This window comes from Acomys minous (assembly GCF_964271855.1).
Source record: "Acomys minous genome assembly, chromosome: 15".
NCBI classification, from domain to species: domain Eukaryota; kingdom Metazoa; phylum Chordata; class Mammalia; order Rodentia; family Muridae; genus Acomys; species Acomys minous.
In genome coordinates, this window is record NC_140497.1 from 28,599,322 (window position 1) to 28,621,998 (window position 22,677).

General features: G+C 37.2%; 1 protein-coding gene across 1 annotated transcript in view; it reads right to left on the reverse strand.

Moving 5' to 3' along the window:
• The window catches only part of LOC311585057 (uncharacterized protein), a gene marked incomplete at its 5' end in the record, with an annotated part of 161,906 nt that overhangs the window by 82,359 nt on the left and 56,870 nt on the right, over positions 1 to 22,677 (reverse strand). The window contains one exon of the mRNA XM_084759826.1: positions 19,725 to 19,871. Within this exon, the coding sequence (XP_084615952.1) occupies positions 19,725 to 19,871 (147 nt within the window). The remainder of the gene's footprint in view (positions 1 to 19,724; positions 19,872 to 22,677) is intronic.

The window sequence follows — 22,677 nt, forward strand, 5'->3', positions numbered from 1 at the left end:
ATCGGTTACTAATAATCACCCTTACGAAGATCTGTAAAGAAAAGGCACAAGCTAGACAAAGAGAATTATAAAGTGTGGAGGTTAAACAGAAAAGGAGCACCAGGCAGTATAATGCAGCTAAGTACAGTGCTGAAGGAGATTAAAAAAAAAAGTTTAAAGAAAATCCTGGTACTAAATGCAATAAAGGACCTGGTAATCGCATGGCAAGACCACCCCTAGGTAAGCTTCCACTGATTAAAAGAAATTAAAGAGAAGCTTAGTCAGTCAAAGAAACCATCAACAACAGAGAACTGAAACAAATGCATCTGAAAGAGGGCGCTAAGTGCCAGCTCTACTAAACAGGAGGACTTGGCAAATCCAGCTATGTAGTTCTAGACTTCAAGTCAAGGACACAAGAAGCAAGTTATAGAATCTTCCTCTACTGCTAAGGAAAGTCACTAAGGCCAGGACTGTGTCAGAAGCATCCCAACATGGAGACCCAGGGAGCCCACTGCTGAAATTTATAAAAGTGAAGTCTAGATATTCCTTAAAGCCCCAAGGTGATGGAGAAGATAGAATACTAGGAAACTTGCCCAGGAAAGCTGAAGACCAGATGTGGAACCAGCCTAAGAGCTAGAAGTATATTATAGTCAACAAAGATGGAAGGAGCTGGAGATCTAAGGAATATTTTGACATCAAGCATGGAGAAGCAGAATTTAGAGAGTGCCCCATTGGCTTTCATTCTTACTTTGGTCCAGTACTTCCTTACTATACTCGTTTTCCTTCCTTTTTGAATGGTTAGGTCAATTCTGTGTCATTATATGTTGGCAGTATGTTATCTTAATTTTTATTTTGCTTTACATGGGGGTTACAGTTAAGAGATTGTCACCAATCTGAAAAGAGTCTTTTAGCTTTGGACATTAAACTGGGGTTAAGACTGTGAAACACTATTGGGATTTTGGAAGTTGGACTAGATGCATTTGCTTCAAGACTATCAGGGGGTCAGGAATGGGAATTTTGCTGGTTTGAATAAACATAGCCTACAAAGGCTCATGTATTTGAATGCACCACTGAGTAGAACTGTTTGAAAGATAAAGATTAGGACGTGTAGCACTTTTGGAGGAAGTGTGTCACTGTCAGTAGGTTTTGAGGTTTCAAAAGTCCACACCAGACCCAGTCTCTCTCTGTCTCTCAGCCTGAAGACCATGATGTAACTCTGAGCTGATGGCCCATTGTCATGCACGCCTCCATGCTCCCCACTGTGGTGATACTGGACTAAACCACTGGAACTGTAAGCATGCCCCCAATCAAATGGTTTCTCTCATAAGAATAGCCTTAGTCCTCATGTCTCTCCACAGCAATAGGACAGGAATTTAATAAAATTATTTTATTAAGTTAAATTAAAGTAGTACTTTAGTTACATTGCTTACTCCTCTGATCAAATATTTATTACGAAGCATCTTAAGGGAGAAAGTTTACTTTGGCTTCAGTTTGAGGGAACACAGCTCATCATATAAAAACCACACATGACAGCAGGAGCATGAGGCCACATAACCAGGAAGAAGAAAGAGTACAGGAAGTGAGGCTTAGCAACAACATACCCTCAACGGCCCACCCCAGTGATGAGTTTCCTTATACATTACAATTTGTAATAGTAGCAAAATTACACTTATGAAGTTGCAACAAAAACAATGCAAGGAGTCAGAAGGCAGAGGCTCTGGATCTGTGAATTCAATACCAATCTGGTCTATAGAATGACTTTGAGAGCAGATTAATAATAATAATAATAATAATAATAATAATAATAATAATAATAATAATAATAATAATAATAATTTCATGGTTGGGTGGTCACTATAACATGAGGTACTGTATTAGAGGGTCACAGCATTAGGAAGGTTGAGAGCCACTGTTCTTGTGAAATTCAGTAACAGGAGATTATATATATTATAAAGTAATTTTCCTTAATATGTTCAAAGAATAAAAATATATGATTATATTTTGATGAAGTACTAAAATCTTTAAAGCTGCCTTAGATTTCCAGTATTGTGAATAATCTCTATGACCACAAATAACTTGAGTAAGAAAGGGTTTATTTAGCCTATATATTCTGAGTTATCATCAATCCCTGAGGGAAGTCATGGCAGGAATTCAAGGTAGGAACCTAGACATAGGAACACAAATTACAACTCCAAATACTGACTTGCTCCCAAGGCTCAGGTTCAGTATCATTCTTTTAACTCTGAGTGTTGGTTCTGAAAAAACAAAACAATCCAAGGAAATTGCAAGAGTACAGCAAAGCAAGACCTTTATCTTAAATTAAGCAGCAAAATCTGACCAGTCAGGGATAACAGCATAGACTTGGAAACTGCTTGTGTCTTTGGATGCTCATCTTAATGCATGTTTAAGCAGATGACAAAATCTTATTGTACTCAGGCTGCTACTGATGGATCAGGTCTGCAGAGCAGATGCGGAAGCTGAACTACAACCCTAAAGAGAAATTGTACAGCATTTTCAAAGGATGGAACACCAAAGCCAGGGGGAGCAGGCAGGCTGTAGCATTGTCCAGTCATATTTTGACACAAGGAGTTGAGCAAAGAATTTGGTACCTGGGCTTGACCTCAGCTATTTCAGTCAGATTGCCTCCTGGACTTCTGGATTTCAAAATGATAAGGGAACAAGGAAGTGAACAAGCTGCTCCTAGTCAATTAAGCAATGACAGGCAATACATTTATTTTACTGCTTGTGTGCCTTAGTTTAATAATCTTCAACTTCCCACTTTGCACTCTTTACTGGTTAACAGACAGACAAACATGAAACACCTAAAGAAGCAAGATAGGAGTTAATTCCAGGGCCTGGGAAAATAAACTCAGTTTTGACCCCGCCAACAAGATGAAGGTTGTTCCTGAAATGGCTGGATTCAGGCAACTGTCTCCTAGTGTGAGCACCACCTATACAGAGGTGATACTTTCCATAGTGCGTGTACCCTCCCACATCAATAAGTAATTTAGAAAATGCTCTGCAGACTGGCCTACAGACAATGTGATAGAGGCATCTTCCCAAATGATGTTTCCTCTTCCCAAATGACTCTAGTTTGTGTCAACTTGACAAAAACCAACTAGTATAATGAGCTATAAGAAAAAGTAATGTATAAGTGCATAATTGAGAAACATAAATATTGAAATTAAATCTCATGAATAGTTTTAATAGATAAATATTTACTAATAAAGAGAACTTTGGTAACCTGAAAGAGCATTTGAATTAAAATAACAAGAAGGAAACACAGTGAATAGAGATAACACAAAATATAAAAAATATTTAAGAGTCATATAAGAACCTAATAAAAATATTGAATTTGTGTATTGTTGCAGTTCTATGGTAAAAACAAAGAAACATTATTTAAATAGAATGACTAAAAGTATTCTAATCCTCAGAAGTTATTAAACCATATTTTCTATAAGCTCCCTCTAGGAAAATACATACAGAAACACACACATGAGAGAGAGAGAGAGAGAGAGAGAGAGAGAGAGAGAGAGAGAGAGAGAGAGAGAGAGAGAGAGAATTTCCTCCAAGCATGGCATGACCAGTGTGTGCCCTCATGAAGGAAAGAGCCTGTAGTGACCCACAGAAGGCCTTGACTCTGTTCTAGGAAGAAAATAACCAGAACTACAAAGTTCACAGTTAAGTCTAGAGAAATGATGATAAGGCTGTTGACATGCCCTCTTCAAGAGTAGACATCAAGATTGTCATCCTTTGTAGACATAGCTCATTTACAGGAATTCTCTTCCACTTTTCCAAATATGAGCACATGGTATAAAGTTCTGAATAACGTCAACTGAAGTTCCAAGGTTGGTAGGAGGGAGGCAAAGAGCAATATCTATGTTCAAGATTGGCCAAATGACTAAATTAGTTATTATAGAGAGTTAAAATGTGGTAGGCCAAAACTCTATTATCTTGAGCTATTTTTAGTCCTTTAAAAACTATGCATTGCCTATTCGCATGTCCGCCCTAACAAGCTAGTAACTATAAACACCTTTCAAGTGTATTGTTAAAAAAGCCACCTAGCTTCTGGTAATCCAAAAACTAAGTTGACACTAGATAAAATCTAAGGATGACAACAGATTTCCCCCACTTGGCTACATCCCACCTCATTGGTGTTGTCTCTGCAAATGAGAATTTCTGCAATAACAAAAATAACGTTGTCTGCTAAGACTAATTTACTGACTAAAACTACAATTAATCAGAGACCTTAGGACGGTTCAGACCAGAAGGCTAATTACCTTATTTTGGGCTAGCTTAATCCCCCTAGATAGCCATTCCTTGCCCCGAATACACATTCTGTCTTAATAGATTCAACGCTTTTGAGGTCTATTACTTAGCAGACCACAAGCTTCCACCAACTCAAACCAATGAATGTCAGTAGCGATTGGAGCTTATAGAAAACTTACCCCATCTTCCTGCCATCTCTTCCTTGGCATACCTACTAACATATTTTAAACTTGCCCTAATCTACGGCTTTCTTTGTTCTATAAAACTATAAAAGTTCATGAACATGGAATTTGGGGTAACTTGACCATGGTTCCTTAAAATGGCTTTGCAATAAACTAATTTCCTTTAAGGTGGAGACTGTGGTTGATTGGTTGGTTGGTTGGTTGGTTGGTTGTCTGGTTGGTTGGTTTTTGGTTTGAGACTTTTTTTTTTTTTTCATCAACAGAACCAACATATTTGCAGTATTTAAGTGTTTAGGTTTAAATTTTCTTTATTATATTACTCTAAACATTTATCACACTGGAACACGGAATTGGGGGTAGCCTAAATCCGTATTCACAGGCCATAGTCACTCACGTGCTTTATTTCATTTAAGCTCCTTTTGCATTAACAATAGGCATTAATTTTAGAACACAGGCTATTTGTTTTATGAAATACATTAAAGTTGCTTAAAATAAATGACAAAGGAAATGTTCATAACTTTGCATAGAAAAAGTTATCTTTGAAGCAGTAGATAGGAGACTAATAGCTGAATTTTCAGAATCAGGAAGTATAGGCACAATACATAAGATTATTTGTAATGATACTGAAAGAAAACAACCGCAAGTTCAAAATTCTGTATAGATGAAAGCAATGTTTCAAAATGAGTATCAGACAATATTTTAAACAAAAAAGACAGAAGTTTCCAGAACACTTCATTAAAGTCATGCAATGTATGTTCTAAAAGAAAACTTATGTCACAGGAAAGACAATGATACAGAAACAAATGAACACTTAGACAAAAAGCCTATGTCAGTAAAGCAAGCATGGTCTGGAGAGATGGCCCAGTGGTTAAGAGCACTGACTGCTCTTCCAGAGGTCCTGAGTTCAAGTCCCAGCAACCACATGGTGGCTCACAACCATCTACAAGGTGATCGGATACCCTCTTCTGAGCTGTGGATGTACATGCAGACAGAGCAGTGTATCCATAAAAATAAATAATAAAAAAAAGTAAATCAAGCAAGTACATTTCAACTATATGTAGCAATATATATCTCATGAGATTTAAATATACTTACATATACATGTATATGCATATAGAAATATGAACATAAAAGAACAAAAATGGCATGATAAAGTAATAGCACTATCCAAATATTAAAGTATCCACTAAGGAAAAATCATTACTGGTTTAAAATATATTATGTAATAATAAGAGTTTATTTTAACTGAAAATTAATAATATTATAATTACATAAAGCAAGTAACCAAATTAACTGACATAGTAAACACTTCCAGTGCAATAATTTCAATGTATAACAGAAAAAAATAAGAAATTCCAACCAAATAGTTTACAAAATTAATTGTAGTGACATATAGAAAATTGCTCCAATAGTTATCTGTTTGTATATGTATGATTACTTAGCATGTATACATGAATCATTTACAAAAATTAACTCAAAATTCTTAACAGTTTCATAGAAATTTTCAAAACGTAATCACACTAACATATAGACTGTATTCTGCTGACTTACTGTAATTAAACTACTATCAGTCTCCATCCACATAAATATTAAAGAGTTTACTTTTGAATAATGTGTCTACATAAAATTATGATTAAAACTGGAAAGTATTTGAACTAAATAAGCTTATTCTGCAGCTTATTTTGGGAAGTTAATGCACCATTGATACCAAGACTGAAAAGAACATTAAAAGAAAGAAAATTATTCACTAATCTCCCTCAAGAATGTCAATCTAAAATTTCTTAATAAAATAGAAGCAAAGAAAACCAATAATACTACACACAAAGGAAAATAAAAAATATAAAAGAATAATAAACCAGGTTCAAGTTATGTTTATTTTCATTTTGTAAAATTGGTAATTCATTTTTTAAATTATCATCTTATTTACCAAATTAACATAATAATAAATAGTACAAAATCATGTCCCTGTACCAATAAACACAGAACAGACCCATAGCACCAACCATGTTGCCTTGTGATAAGCACATTTTGCAAGCCAGAAACAAGAACTCTTTAATTTCATATTATCCATCTTTTTTTTTTAAAAAAGAACATAATTAGGCTTCAAGATTAAATAAAAATTTACCAATATTCTCTACTAATAGTCATAAACAAAACCAAATGTAAAAATATAAACAAGGAATAATTCTAATGAAATATTTGCATATCATAAAAGCTAGAGGACATTACTTTTTTAAAAAACGAAGACCATTATAAGTAAGAAAACATATGTAATGGAGTTTGGAGGATTCAAGAGTAGAAGCACATTCATTGACCAATTCAACACAAAGACTGAATTTAAATGTCTGAAAAAGTTTTAGCACTCTGCCATTCAAATCTAAATTTTATGGTCTAAGTCAAGCAGCCTTGGAAAAGAACACTGCTCAAGAATTTTCTTTGATGTTATTGTACTGTTTTACTATAAAACTTTCATAATTAAGCCAGTGGAATTAGGTTGAGTGGGCAAGCATGTATCAGTTCTTGGGTTAGACCCACAGCACACAGGACAGACTTGGCCTAGGGTTGCATGTAATGACAGTGGTCAGTGGAAGAGAACAGAGACATAATCTCCCAATGCAGAAACTGTCACCTGGCAAAGGCTACTCTGTAGTTCATGAAGAAAGAACAGTCCTTGTGGAGGCTTTACCTTCCACAATATGTCATGATACTTTGTCAAATGGAGTAAAGATATAATAAGTATTAACTATGAGACGGAAATATGTCACAGAATAATATTCACATAACCTTAAAGTAAGCAAGACTTTCTTATATAATATCAAAACGGCATTATGTTTAGTTGAAAAGAAAAAGAATGAAGAAAACTATGAAATTAAAACTCTGCTGAGATAAAAATCACTAGGCAGATAAAAACATAATAAATTCACACATGGTTTTAAAATAAATTTTTGTCATATGTTAAATAATTTGACAAATAAAAAGCTAACAATCCATCAGAAAATGACCCACCCTCCTGCCATCCACCCCACTGCACCATTGGGCCATAGATGCACAGAGCTCCAACTACCACATGGCAGCACAGAAGAAGACAGAGACCTGCAGACCACCATGCCGCCCACAGATGTGCCCTCCAGCACATAGCACAGGCAGTCTGTAGATACCCAACTGCAGCCACACAGCACAGTGCAAAGGACTCGGGTGGAGAAGAGTAACCTGTTGTGAGTGGCCAGCCCCACCAACTGAGGCCATGATGAGACCTGAGTATTGTCAGGGATTGGTGTCTGTGGCTCATATTGGAAGACATGGGAAAGTCGCCAGCCATGGGTAGCTTCCGCCAACCACATGGATGTCGAGGGGCTGTGCAGCACTGGCCCTGCCCCTCACTTGCTGCTATGCTCTGGAGAACTAGCCCCATCTTTCACTTGTCATGGCACTCTGGAGAGCAGGCCCTGAGCTTACCCAGACAGCACAGTGGGGCTGGCCTTGGTGGTCAGGTTTTGGGTGAGCCTGTCCAAGGGTGTGAGTGTGGAAAAGCAAGACCTGCACCTCACCTGAGCAGCTCAGTAGAGCTGATCCTGGTGGAGGTGAACTAGTCCCAAGGGTGTGCGAACAGGAGAGCTGCGGACCCACTCCCTTGAAGGCTTCAGCACTTGGGAGTTTGGGCCAAGTACCTTGACTGGGCGGCAGAATGGACCTGGTTCTGGAGGCCTGGGTATGCAGGTGAGCCGGCCCGAAGGGCATGAGAGCCAGAGAGCTGACCCTGCCTCCTGTTGATGGTGGCGTTGTGTGGCCTAGCTAGAGCAGTGCTGGAGAACTCAGCCTGGTGATGCAGATAAGGAAAAGCCAGTATGCTGACCACCTCAGCTACCACCAAGGCCTAGATCCAAGGATCTGAACGGGCCCACCCCAAAATCTATACCATCTGCAAATGGCTGGGATGCAGGAAAAGCCGGTCCTGCTGACCCAAAGCCGCAAGACTTCCATGACACAGGGCAATGACAGGATATCCTGGAGGAGGCACAATGAGGATCCAATATTGATGGGGTCACAGAAACCACAGATCTCAAACCAGATCAACGATTCTTTGCAAGTGAGGACATGTGGACAGACGGATATACCGTGGGACACATAGTGACATACTATAGCCTCCATGATGAGACAGGTCTATGTTTTGTTCTCTCTCTCTCTCTCTCTCTCTCTCTCTCTCTCTCTCTCTCTCTCTCTCTCTCTCTCTCTCTTTCTCTCTCTCTGTTTTTATTGGGGGTGGGAGGTTGCAAGGACAAAGAAGGGATATGAGGGGATGGGGAGATGAGCAGGGACTGGGGACCATGATATGAAACAAACAATCAATCGTAAGTTTTAAATAGTTATCAATGGTTCTAAGGATAAAAAAATATACATCCAAAGAATAAAATACTGAGTTTTGATTTAAAATTTTAAGTCAATTGCTACACTCAATAATTGGGATATATTTCACAATTCAGTACAAAAAAGTCCACACTAGTAATTAACTTTACAAAGGGAACAAAGACATAAATATATGCTATTAAAAGACAAAATAGTAATTAATCATCAGAGACTTGAAAAAGTATCCTTGACTTCTGGACACTCCCTTTTTAAAGCATCAGGCTAAAAATATGTACAGAAAAACTTTACGAAGGCACACAAAGAAATTAAACATCACCAAACCAAACAATCCAATTAAAATGGGGTACAGAGCTAAATAGAGAATTCTCAATAGAGGAATATCAAATGGCTAAGAAATACTTAAAGAAATGCTCAATGTCCTTGGTCATCAAGGAAATGCAAATCAAAACGACTCTGAGATTTCACCTTACACCTATCAAAATAGCTAAGATCAAAAATACAAGTGACAGCACATGCTGCTGAGGATGTGCATTGCTGGTGGGAGTACAAACTTATACAAGCACTTTGGAAATCAATCTGGCACTTTCTCAGAAAATTGACAGCAGATCTACCTCAAGATGAAGTTATACCACTCCTGGAGATATACCTGAAAAACGTACCAGCATTCAACAAGGGCATATGCTCAACTATGTTCACAGCAACTTTATTCATAATAACTAGAATCTGGAAACAAAAAATGGATAAAGAAACTGTGTTACATTTACACAATGGAATACTATTCAATCATCAAAAACAATGAAATCTTGAAATTTGTAGGCAAATGGATGAAACTAGAAAAGATTATCCTGAGTGAGATAATCCAGACCCAGAAAGACACACATGGTGTACACTCATAGGTGGATATTAGCCCAACATAGATGTCCTCTGAGAGGCTCCACTCAGTGGGTTATCCAGACAGATAATAGGGCCGGTAGCCGGATCTTAGGGAGAGAGCTATCCTGATCAGATGTCTGGAGAAGGGGAATGGGGAGAAAGACGGAGGGAGGGTGGGAACTGGAAGATAAGAATGAGGGGATAACAATCGGGATGTAGTATGAATAGATTATAATTAAGAATTAAAAATAAATAAATAAATAATAAGAACTAGATGTAAATGCTCATGAACCACTATTCCTTACAGCCTCAAGGTAATAAAGGCACAAATACCCATGTGTGTATGTTGCTAAATAAAGTATATGCTGCAATAGAGACGACAGTATCCCATATCTGATCAAGAGCTGCCCAGAGTCAGTATGTAAGCATGTTTGCCACACAGCCTGCGACATGTGAGTTTGATCCTCAGAATTCACATAATGGTCCAGAGAACCAAGTTCAACACGTACTCTGTGATACACACAAATACATCATATACCCTAACAAAAACAGTAGTAAATAATGTAAAATATGATCAGGTAATCCAGGCAAAATAGAATATATACTGCTGACACTGACAAGAGATTAAAACTTAACTAAGCAAAACATCTGCCATGTTAAAAGTCATAGCAATGGTGCTGAAGTGAGAGACAAAAGAGAGGAGCAGAAGTAGGCCGTCATGGCTTCTTCTAGGGAGCAGACATATTCTGAGTTTGTACTTACCCAGTGTTCATACAGATCTTTCCATTTTATCATAGCTCATTGATAAGTGCTTTTATATACTTTCCTATATATGCATTGTACTTCAATATTTTTAATGATGACTAAAATTGGACACAGAAAAATCTAAAGAGGAGGAGCAGTACATGTGGGCTTCAACCTGAGTCTTTGAAAACCTAGTAACAGAGAACACAGAGAGATCAGAAGGAAGAAAATAAAAAGTATTAGGAGCAGAAATGACCTCCCTGAGAGGACAGAAGTGTATAGGGAAATCTATGCAAAAGTGAATTCCATTTATCAGGAAGAAAAAAATCAAAGAGCTTTAAAGAGAATCATCACTAACATTCACTTTAAAGTGGTTGGATATGACTTGCTGGTCAGTCAGCTGTAAAATCTGCTCTAAAGAATTGCTTTGTTGTCTTGTGAGAACTGAAGAATACAGTCTTGCTCATCCATTTAGAAACCAACTGTATATGACTGATCAAATCCCTAACAAAGGATGCCACATAAGTTTTTCCAGGAAGTGTCAATGTGTCCAAACCCAGTGTATATGCTAGAGCCTTAACCATCAGAAGAAGTGGGTCTGAGTAAGAAGTTAATGAAAATTAAATGAGATTTTAAGGGTGGAGCCCTGATCAGTAAGATAACGAAGCCTCAGAAAGTTCACCAGCTTTCCAGACCTTGCTAAGTTATCTGCAAATCAAAGAAACAGCTTTTCCAAGACCACATTGGGTGAAGTTGATGCCGGATATATCAGCCTCTAAAGATATGCGAAATAAATTTGGGTTGTTTAAATCATCAAATATATGGAATGTTGTCATGGAAACTCATATGCATTAATAGAGATTTGGGTACCTCAAGATGCAATTTTAATGAACAAATCTCTGAAACAGAAAGAATGGCTATAAAATTGGGTAATACAGAGACAACAATAAAAATGGCACCGGTTAAAGCCAATTGGCAATGGAACTCTTTGAAAGTATTGCAGGAACACTGGATTTCTAATTGCATATGTAATAGAGGATCTGAATTCCTTTCTTCAAACATGAAGGAAAAAAATTGAACTAAGTAAAACTAGATTGCCTAAAGTATAAATACCTCCCTGAAATCTAGGTCACATTTAATCATGCAAATAAAAAAAATTCCTTGTAACTTCAAATCATGTATGTGTTTCTTTATAGTTGGTGGTTCTTTAGTTTGTTGTTTCGTTTTGTTTTTCTGAGACAGAGTCTCACACTGCTCAGGCTGGCCTGGTGTACACTGGTGCATTACTCACTTTTCTTGTTGCTGTGACAGCATATATTAAGGAAGGTAAGGTTTCTTTTGGATTGCAGTTGAAAGGGATATCATCTCATCATGATGGAGAAGTCATGGCAGCAGAAACTTGAGATAGCTGATGGTACTGTGCATACACAGTCCAGAAGCATGTGCGGTAAACAGGCACGCATGTGTGGATTGAGGAATTATTGTGTAGTTTCATTTAAAAAAATGATATTGTTTAATTTGTTCTTTTCTCACAAGCAGAAATGTAGTGGACATTTTGGTTTCTTTAAAAACTCAGCTTTGTTACATAAACATGTTTTTGTTTTAATCCCAAGTATGAAATACGGGGCTGCCTTAGTTTATCCACATCCGTTAAGTGTAATTGCCTCATGCGGGGCATGATCTTCACCAGCAGATAATTGCCTCATGTCAGGTGTGGTCTTAGCCAGCTGCAGATACTTTAATTTTGAGGACTCTGAGAGGGTATAAGTACCAGAGCCCAGAGAGAGAAAGGAAGGCTTTGAGGGATGGTCCTAGGAGGAAGAAGGCTGCTGCTGTTTTGTCCTGCCACTGCATCTGTTGTTTGCTGCTTTGCTGGTTAGCAGGACTGCTGGACAGACTGACCATGAAGATTGGAATTGCCTCCAAGGAATTAAGTCTAAAGAGATCCACACCCCCTTTCCCTTCTCTTTCTTTCCTATATAGGGTTGGGAGGAGGGTGGAAAGGAGGTAGAAGTATAAGAAAACAAAATAAAATACTTAAAAAGTAGTGCCAACACAGAAACACCTAACCTAACAGGTAATAAAATGTTCAATGAGTTAGTTCTTTACACAAACAATGTTACTGATGGCAATGCCTCTCTAACCCTTACGTTTTCTAATGACACATTTCGTTAAATTTAATACTTGCAAGTATTTTCATATAACCAGAAGTCTCTATCCTTTGTCTTCCTTACTCAGACAGTTGCTGAAAGCAAAACTTAGAACGTTGCAGTGACTTTCTCAATGCAACTTTATATATATTTGCCGAAAAAAGACCTAAAGATAATTGAGTTTTGTCTGTTTTAGGTAGGTATGTCCCAAGATTTCCCTGGGAGATTTACATATGTAGTTCATTTCATCTTTTGATATCCCAGGTGATTACATAACCTTACAGACTAGAGGCTAGTATGCTGTTCAAGTGTCCATGGACACTAGCAACCCAGATATTACCCCTTATGTACCCTGTCCTCCTACTTTCCCTGTCAAATGATTAAATTCTATTTTTATCTCCTTCAGGTGTACTTCATCTCTGCTCTCCCTTTTATCATTTTTTTGTTTTGTTTTGTTTTTTCTGTTTAGGTTTTAGCATTATTTCAACTGATGTGCTGCTTCAGCTGCCTACATGGTCTATCTGCCTGGGTCTTTATCTTCTAGCCATTCACTAAAAATGCTGATATCATATTCTATTGAAAATAGAAGCTGGGGCTGGCAAGGTGTATCATTTGTGTAAATGCCAACAGAGAGCAGAGAAAGGAGCATCAAGGGCTTAAGAAATGTAAGCTACAGAGTTCCAGGCCACCCTACAGGAAGCACTCACTGAAACAAACAAACAAGCATTGAACAAACAGTAACAACAAAATATAGAGAACACAGGTATAAAAGATCAAAGAATAAGTCAGATAACATTGACTTTTTCTCATAACCCTATCATCTCAAGTCCACACTTTAAATATGGCCAACACACTCTTCCATGGCACCTCACAGTTTTGTAGCAACTAGTGTTTTGTACTGTTGACCTTAATGAGGTAAAAAAACAGGATGCATACACTTCACTTTACAGACACTATGTACAAAATCCTTTCTTGTCTTGCTTTTGGGGGCTTGGATAATGCCCACCCTCCCTTCCTAGATTTCTTTCCCCTCAGAAAGATAATCATAGTTCTGTTTTTAACAAGCTGCTTTTCTATTTATTTCTATAGAGTATTTTATTACTTCCTTCCTGTAGACAGTTCTGTACTCACTACTGCACTAAAATATCCTTTAAGAAAGTATATGTATAATTAAAAATTCATGTTCTATAGAAATGGAGATTTATGAATATAAAATAATGACTCACTATGATTATGCTTTCACAAATCTGTCATTTTTTATTAGAATTTCTTCTGGGTTCAGTAAATTTAGGTCTCTGACAACCTTATGACAACCCACATAAAAATGTCAGTAACTCATAAAATTAGAAAATCATTAGTTCCTTTACACAAAGAGCAATCCAAGTTATTTGAGATTTTGTAATTATAGAAAAAATTATATTAATTTTCTCGAACATGGAGCATGCCTTTGATTTTCCCAGATATTTTTGAAGTTGTAATTATCCTCATACAACAAATTTCAAATAGAGTTTAAAGATTGACTCTTTGGAGGCGAGGAATCATAGGGCTTCCATATTCTATAATCATTTAGAAAGAACTTTCAAGAAGTCCTAGGGTTGGAAAGTTATGTAGTCTGCATGTAAGACAGCATGAATATACTTACCATGACAGAGCTATATACTTAAAGATGTTTGACATGAAATTATTCTTTTAAATGTGCCAATACAGAACCTATATTACTGATATATGCTATAAAAACATATTTGTATAGCACTAAATAAATTTGTGATACAAATTCTAGAAACCCAAAACAGCATCTAATAGTTATTACAGATGTAGACATATAATTTATGGATCTTATCGCCAAATATTTAGAATTGTATAAATGACATGAAGTAACCACAGAAACCATGAAAGTAGAAATGAGGCTACAGGAAAGTCTAGAGAGCCAGAACAGTAGACACGGTTGCTGTGAAGGGAAAAGGGGGAACCTGGGGTGGGGGTTAACTGAGCAGGAAGAGGGAAGGGAATAGAGTGGAAGGAAAGAAAATAAATACCAATAATGATATTTGAAAAGTCTTAGGGTTCAATTGGATTTACGGCTGATTTTTTTTTACAGTTTTTATTAAATATTTTTACATATACATTTATATTATTACACATATATAATAAGCTACATACAGCAAAAAGAACCACAGAACAATCATGAATTATATAAATATGTTATATTCATAGTGTTTGGGCTATTTATATTTGTCGACATTGAATAAAGCATCTTTCCTATCTTTGTGAGTATAAAATCTTGAATGTAAATCAGTATCTATCATACCTCATCATTATCAACTTAAAACATATATCTTGATATAGCTGATTTTTATAGTTGGAAAAATAAGTGAATAAATTTTAGAAATAACAGAATGAAACAAAACTAACTAAACCAAAGAATCAAAATGCAGAGAGCAAGGGTGGCGTCTCAGGAGCTCATCTAATCATAGCTTTATATTTTGTCTCACTGTAACCGTGGGATCTCCTGGTTGGTACATATTGATCTTCCAGGTAGTTACTTCACAGGGCTGTAAAAACAGGGGGCTGAACTACTTGTTTCTTCTCATGTGTTATCCAACAAACAATGAAGAAGAGTAAAATAAAATCATGATTAACAGGCAGAAATTGACTCACTTATCCATAATGGAAGAAAAAAATGAACCTGTGTAGTTTCTGTGGGTCCCCTGGGAGGATTTCTAGTTTTGCCATTCCCGGGGAGTAAAAACCTCTACCAACCGGAAGCAAACAAGCGAAAGCTCACATCTTAAAAATATATATACACATATTTATTCAATCTGGGATGTGGAGTTTTGAGGACAACTTGCATCAGTTGTTTCTCTCCTGCTGAGCAAGGTGTAGTAATTCAGCTCTGGTTGTCAGGCTCCATGACATGTGGCTTTACCTGAAGACTGAACTATCTGATGCTCCCAAAACTCACAGGACTTAAAACAAAACAAAACAAACAACAACAACAACAACAACAAAAAAAACCCAAACTCTGCCAAAGTATAATAGGTAGTTTGGGTTGTATTTAAAGGTAAGCAAACTGTGGAATATGAGTGAGTCTTAATTTCTTTTATTTTTTTTTGAAATTATAATATAATTACACCATTCCCCTTTTTCTTTCTTGTCGCTAAACTCTCTGATATGCTCCCCTTTCTCTTTTCAATTTGTGGCTTTCTTATGGATTACCGTTATACAAGCATATGAATATACATTTGGTTTCCTAAATATAGCCTGCTCAGTATGTATAATGTTACTTGTATGTTTTCAGGGTAGATCATTTGCTATTGGATAACCACTTTATGTGTTCTTCCCTTGACCAGGCTATTTCTTCTGTTGTCAGCTTCCTTCTTCGGTTGTCTGTAGATTTTTGTATGTAGATTTGGACCTCTTGATCTTCCTTTTAATTAATTTATTCATATTACATCTCAGTTGTTAGCCCATCCCTTGTATCCTTCCATTCCTCCCTCCCTCCCGCTTCCCCCCCATTCCCCTCCCCTATGTCTGTGACTGAGGGGGACCTCCTCCCTCTGTATATGCTCATAGGGTATCGAGTCTCTTCTTGGTGACCCATTATCCTTCCTCTGAGTGCCACCAGGCATCCCCATCCGAGGGACATGGTCAAATATGCGGCACCAGAGTTTGTGTGAAAGTCAGATCTCCTTCTCCACTTAACGGTGGAGAATGTCCTGTCTATCAGCTAGACTGGGTAGGGGTTCAAAGTTTACTGCCTATATTTTCCTTGGCTGGTGCCATAGTTTGAGGAGGACCCCAGGGCCCAGGTCTGCCTGTAGTTTTCCAGGACCCTCTGGATCCTTCTATTTCCTAATTCTCCCAGGCTTCTCACACCTAAAGTCTCAATAGGATGTCCTCCCCTCTGACCCACTTTCTTGGTAGGTAAAGTTTTTCAAGGGGACGTACCCCTTGGACTAGTGTCTCGATATAAGTGAGTATATACCATTTAACTATTTTTGCTTCTGGGTGAACTCACTCATGATAATTTCTAGTTCAATCCATTTGTCCACAAATTTTGGAAATTCCTTGTTTTTAATAGCTGAGTAGTATTCCATAGTGTAAATGTACCACAGTTTCTTTATCCATTCTTCTACTGAGGGACACTTAGGCTGTTTCCATGTTCTGGCTATTATGAATAAGGCAGCTATGAACATGGTTGAGCATATGTCCCTGTTGTGTGGTAGTGCATCTTCTGGGTATATTCCAAGGAGTGGAATATCTGGGTCTTGAGGAAGCCCTATTCCCATTTTTCTGAGAAAGTGCCAGATAGATTTCCAAAGTGGTTGTACTAGTTTGCATTCTTACCAGCAATGAAGGAGTGTTCCTCTTTCTCCACATCCTCGCCAGCATGTGGTGTCAGTTGAGTTATTGATCTTAGCCATTCTGATGGGTGTAAGATGGAATCTCAGTGTTGTTTTGATTTGCATTTCTCTGACTAAGGATGTTGAGCATTTCTTTAAGTGTTTCTCAGCCCAAGCAATACCCTAGTAGACACTGACCAAAGGAATTCACAATGAAAAATGGATACCTTCCCCTGTGACAAGCCTACTGATGGGGTCTCTGTTGTTGCCATAGGATCCATTTTCAAGACATGGTGCTCCCTAGTACCAATGGGGGAATAGTATTCTAGAAATTAGCACTAGAGGTTAATACATCTTCTTTCTTAGTCCTATTTTCAAATAATCTTCAACAGAAAAAAATATAAAGTAGTAGATATTTTAATGGATTAAATTAAGACAGCCCTATATCCAGTACAAAAGAATGAAATTAGATGTCTAATGGGCATGTCCTAAAAAGTATCTAAAGTGAGCCAGTAACTTACATTAAATGCGAAACTAGAGTTAAACTAAACTCAAGGAAAGAGAAGACATATTTGAAAATCAAGAACCATGAGAAATTATCTCCTAAAATAATAAGGACCTTTTACTGCTCAATAATAAAAACATAAGCAATTAAATTGTAAAGTGATCAAAGACTTTAAATAGTCATAACCTTCAAACATGTGGATTGTAATTGTCCAAAGGTTTTGACTGTTGAAAAGATAATCAATATTTCCATCATTAGCGATAAGCAACCAAATTCACAGGAGATATTATTTGACACAGGGCATATAAGTTTTAAAGTAGACAATAAGTCTTGTTTAGAATCATACACAAGAATCTGAGCCCTTATGTTCCTAGTGGAAATGTGAAATGGCTGAGTTGTTTTTGAGAAGATCTTGGCAGTTCTTCTTAAAGTATTAAGCAGAGATTTAAGAATTGATAACATTAACTTGTGATTCTATTTCCAGGTAGATCTAAAATTGAATAGGAAACCAAAAATATGGAACGAAATCAATGTCTATCACATCATGAATGATAAATAAATCTACCTTATCTGTACAATGCAACATTATTCTCCCATAAAACAACTAATTTGATGCATAAACTATAATATCGATGCTCTTGAAAAGATTGTCCTAAGTAAAAGAAAACAATCAGAAAATGACATCATCTGTAATGTCATTTTTGGTAGCTTTATAAGTCAGATAAATCCACAGCAAAGAAAAGTAAACCACTGCTTATCAGAGGCTGGAGGTAAGGAAAAGACACACAGGATGAGAATTAATTTCTACAGGTAAAGGATTTCCTGAAGAATTGATGAAATTTTTCTGAAACTGGATCTTCAGGTGTTTGTCCAATTCTGAGTTGTAAATTTTAATAGAATAGGTTTCATAATATTTGAATTATACATCTATATATCTGTTGTCTAACCAAAATAACAAAATGTGCTAGAAATTCTAAATGGGCACATCTCTACAGGAACATCAATGTCTATCGAAGAAATTTTACAGAGAAAACACCAGCGCTGAGCATCACCTCAATCCCCCAACATGAACAACTTGTGTGACACTACCACCGTAATAAAACCAGGATACCAGCATGGGTAGAATGGTATTAACTAAACTACATCCTAATTCAAAATTTGAGTTTCTACCATTAATTTCCTTGTTTCTGCTCTGTTCTGTTCCAGTAATAGAGAATGAGAGAACAATCTTCATCTCTTTAAGTATTTGTAACTCAGGGATTAAAAATTATAAAATCCTTTGAGATGAGAAGAAAGGAAAGTCAAGCCAGGGGGAAAGGAGGAGTGGAGAAAGAATAAAGCTCTTAGGATGAAAGAGAAAATATGCTTTATATTCAAAGAACAACATGCTATAAACTTGAGTGTGGTCCACAAATGTAGCCAACCAAAATATGTTGTGTTTGTTAACTTTGATTAAACCTAACTAAAAAATGTTTCATAGTTTATCCCTTAAGAGTTCAGTCACTCTGTCATCCAGAGGTTTCCATTTTGGGAACTCTTATATTTCACTGTTCAGTTCATGTGGTCCCTGAGCCACTGGACACACATTCATGTCTATCATCCTTGGGGCTCTAGAGTTCTAGATGATTCTTGGGAGACTGAGTCAAGGATGCAGCTTTCCAAGATACTGCTCAACTAGTCTCTGAGTACTTCCCATAAACGTTAGCACGGAATAGAGCAAGTTCTTAGTTCTTGTGGCAAGAACACAGGGACTTTTTTGTTCATTTCCAAACCTATCCTAAAGGTATTGCTGTCTTAATCTTTCAGTAAATTTGTTTTGCAAATGATATCCTCTTTTAGCCTTACACAAATGTCCCAAGGCAAACACTATGCCTTTCTTACCGAAAGAAGGGAAACGAAGCAGAAGGAACGCAAATCAGGCTCGTAATTTATCTTGTTCTAAGAAAATATAAGCAATTCAGTGGTAAATGATGACTGGGGAATTCTGAAATGTTATACAAGTATCTTTTATCCAGACTCAAGGAGGTCAAAGGAAATTCTTGGAAAGACTAACATCTAAATTGAAAGCTAGGAGGTAAATTAATCATTAAGCAAGGAAGGAAGAGCGGTATTGGGATGCTTCTGGGCAAGGCCTTTTTGAAACACTATAAAGAATCTAGACTCTATGACATCATGACAACAAAATGTGAGAGAAAATCCTGAGTTGAATTGCATTGATATACAAGTACATGATGAACACTAAAAAGTCTGGGCTTTGGTACCTAGACAACATAATGTGGTTAAAATCTATTAAACATGCTTAAAACAAACTTACTTTCACTTGACAGGTCATGGTAGCTACAATGTAGACCGCTAAGGCTGGAGGATAGCGCAGGCAGTTTGTGAGAGCAATATTAGAATCAGAAGAGGCCACTGTAGCACTCTTAAAATGATCTTCTCTTGAAATGATGATAGTATGGCCCTGAGAAGGAGCAGAGAAATAAGGAAAGTGGGCATGGTTCACAAATAGGAACTTGTAAATCATTTGGTGTGACCATATTGCATTTCATGGACTCTAAAATACTGATTTAAGCTTGCCATTTTATATACTAGGAAAGCAAATCCTTCCAGCTAATAAACCATCACACACTTGAAGCAGCACAATTTCAGATGTAAAATGTGACCAGAAAACTACATTGTGGAATTGATGAAACATAGTAGTATGGGTGTAGGAAGAGAAGAGACTCAAGGAGATGGGCACATGAGTAACAGATGAGTGAGTAAGCAGGTGAAATGAAAAAGCCTAGCTGGGACAGCAAAGACGGGAGAAATGCTGATGTTCAGTTTGAGTACACTGTAGTGGAAATTTAAGTGCTATAGTTAAAGGAAAAAGTTTAAAATCAATTAGTTATATTCGTCTTGAGATTAATTTAGGGCTCTTAGCTATAGAGAAAATTGTGAAAATGTAAGATATATTGATGTGAAATGCAGATGATATAAAATGTGATGATAGGATCAGGGGGAAAGTAATCAGGGTCTTACCAAACTGGGAAGCCTGTTGAAAATCATTAATAACTGGGATGGTAAGATATGCCCATGGCTGAAATAGTAGCAAGAATGATATAAGGGTAGCCAACTACATTCGGACTGGATTTGAGGTCTTTTCCATGGACAGAAACACATGCTTGGTTTGTAAATCTAGCCAAGAACACATGATTAGGGAGATCACGGACCCCATGAGTGAACTTCCTACTACTTTTTTAGCTAGATGGACATAGTATTAAGCCACCCTCTGAATTCACATCTCTTTGCCCATAAATTAGTACAACCTTCAGTGCTCATCAGAGAACTCTCTTTATGATGTGGATGATGGTGAGTATAGAAACTCACAGCCTGTCGAAGTATAGAGAATGACTGTAGTAGAATTCTCATTACAAATGGAATACCTATACCCCATCCCTTCTTCAAGACTCAGGGACCATAGGACAAGAGAACCGGAGGTCACAGAAGAGTAGAGCCAAGCATCCTGGACATGACGAGAGAGCTGTTCTCATGAACCCCCAGCAGCTGTGGTTGCCTGAACAGTATCAAGCCAGTCAACATTCTAGCATGGAGAAGGGAAAGGATCATGAGTTCCTCACCCCAAACTGAAATCTGTTGACATTTTGTGGTTTTTCTTCAGAAGAAAGGATGGTGTTCCTTAAGGTATGGTCCTTGTAAGTACATACTGTTGTGGTTAATTTACTAGTATGGCCTAATAATGTTTATTATCAGGAATGTAATTATTATTAAAGCAGTATTTTCTTACCGGCTAGCTGTCAATCAAGAAACAGAAACCCATTATATTTTAAAATAACCTTAGTTCACTTGGGGCAGGGCAGATATTAATCCCCTAAACTACTTCCCATAGTGAGGCAGGAATGGAATAACTGTCCCAATACCATGTCATCTTTTTCTAATAATTTCTATCAAGATACCTCCATAATCCCATATACTTGTTAATGTTCATCTGGGACAAATTCTCTGTCCATGCTGGCCATCTGCTTCTCCTCCACCTAATCCATGATGGCACAGCCTCCTTCTTCTCTCCTCTCTTCTGGTCTCTCTCCTTCCAAGATTCTCCCTCTCTCCCCCAGCCCAGGAACCTTAGCCACACCTATCCCGTTTGCCCTGCCTAGGTGTGATCACCTTTTATTGGTCAAATAGATTAGGCTCTTAGGCAAGGTACAGGTGGGGCAAAGACAGCAAGTAGTAATTACGATCAAAATACATCAGACCAACCTCCAACAACACACTCCAGTGTATGGCCCTATAACCAAGAACATAGGGGCAGCACAATTGGAGTTGAAGAGTTATGTAAAGAAAGAAAAAAGCGAACAGGAATTTGGGAGGGAATGGGGAGCTGTGTGTAGATCTGAAAAGAGCTAAGAAGAGATACTAGTGTAAAAAATGGTCAAAATGCGTTGTGTGCATGAAAGAAAATCTCAAAGTACTAATAAAAATAGTGTATTAAATAGAAAGAAGAGGGAGAGGTGTGAGGCATGCACAGAAAAATGCTTGGAAGAACACAACAGAAAAAAAAACACGTGTGGATCCCCCAAAGGAGGGCCTATGGTAAAGCAAAATGGCCAACCCATTGATCTTGGACTACAAAAGTCCAGAACTCTGAGAAAACAAATTTATGCTGTTCAGCCAACGCCATCAGTGGTGTGCTGTGGCAGAAACCTTAAGACAGCACACAACAGAAAATACATCCTACTCATCCAGGAAGAATGAAAGAGGAAGGAAGGGATAAAGAGAGTAGGAAGGGTTGAAGAAATGTGAGGAATGAGTGCTGCTATATTTTAACACAGAAAAGTCTACGTATACTATGTCTTTCCCTTTAAGTTAAGCTTCGATGTTTAGCTATTCTTGAGTTTCCGTGGTCAATGTTTCTTAAATGACCTTTGTTAATATTTCAAAGGCTGTCCATTCTAACTGTACTCATTAAATAAAAATGAAAGAAAATGCAAAGAATCAATGAAATTAAGAGTTGGTTTTTGTAAACAGTAAACAAAGTTGACAAATCCTTAGACAAGTTGACCAAGAGAAACAAGGAGAAGTCCAAAGCATTATGATTCAAATGAAGAGGAAGACAAAAGAAAAGATACCAATGAAATTCAGAAAATCATAGGCACACATTTTAAGAACCTCTATTCTACTAAGTTAGTGGATAGATTTCTTAATGCATACATTTCAAATGTTAGCCAAGATGAAATAAATAATTTCAAAAAAAGGAAAGAAATTAA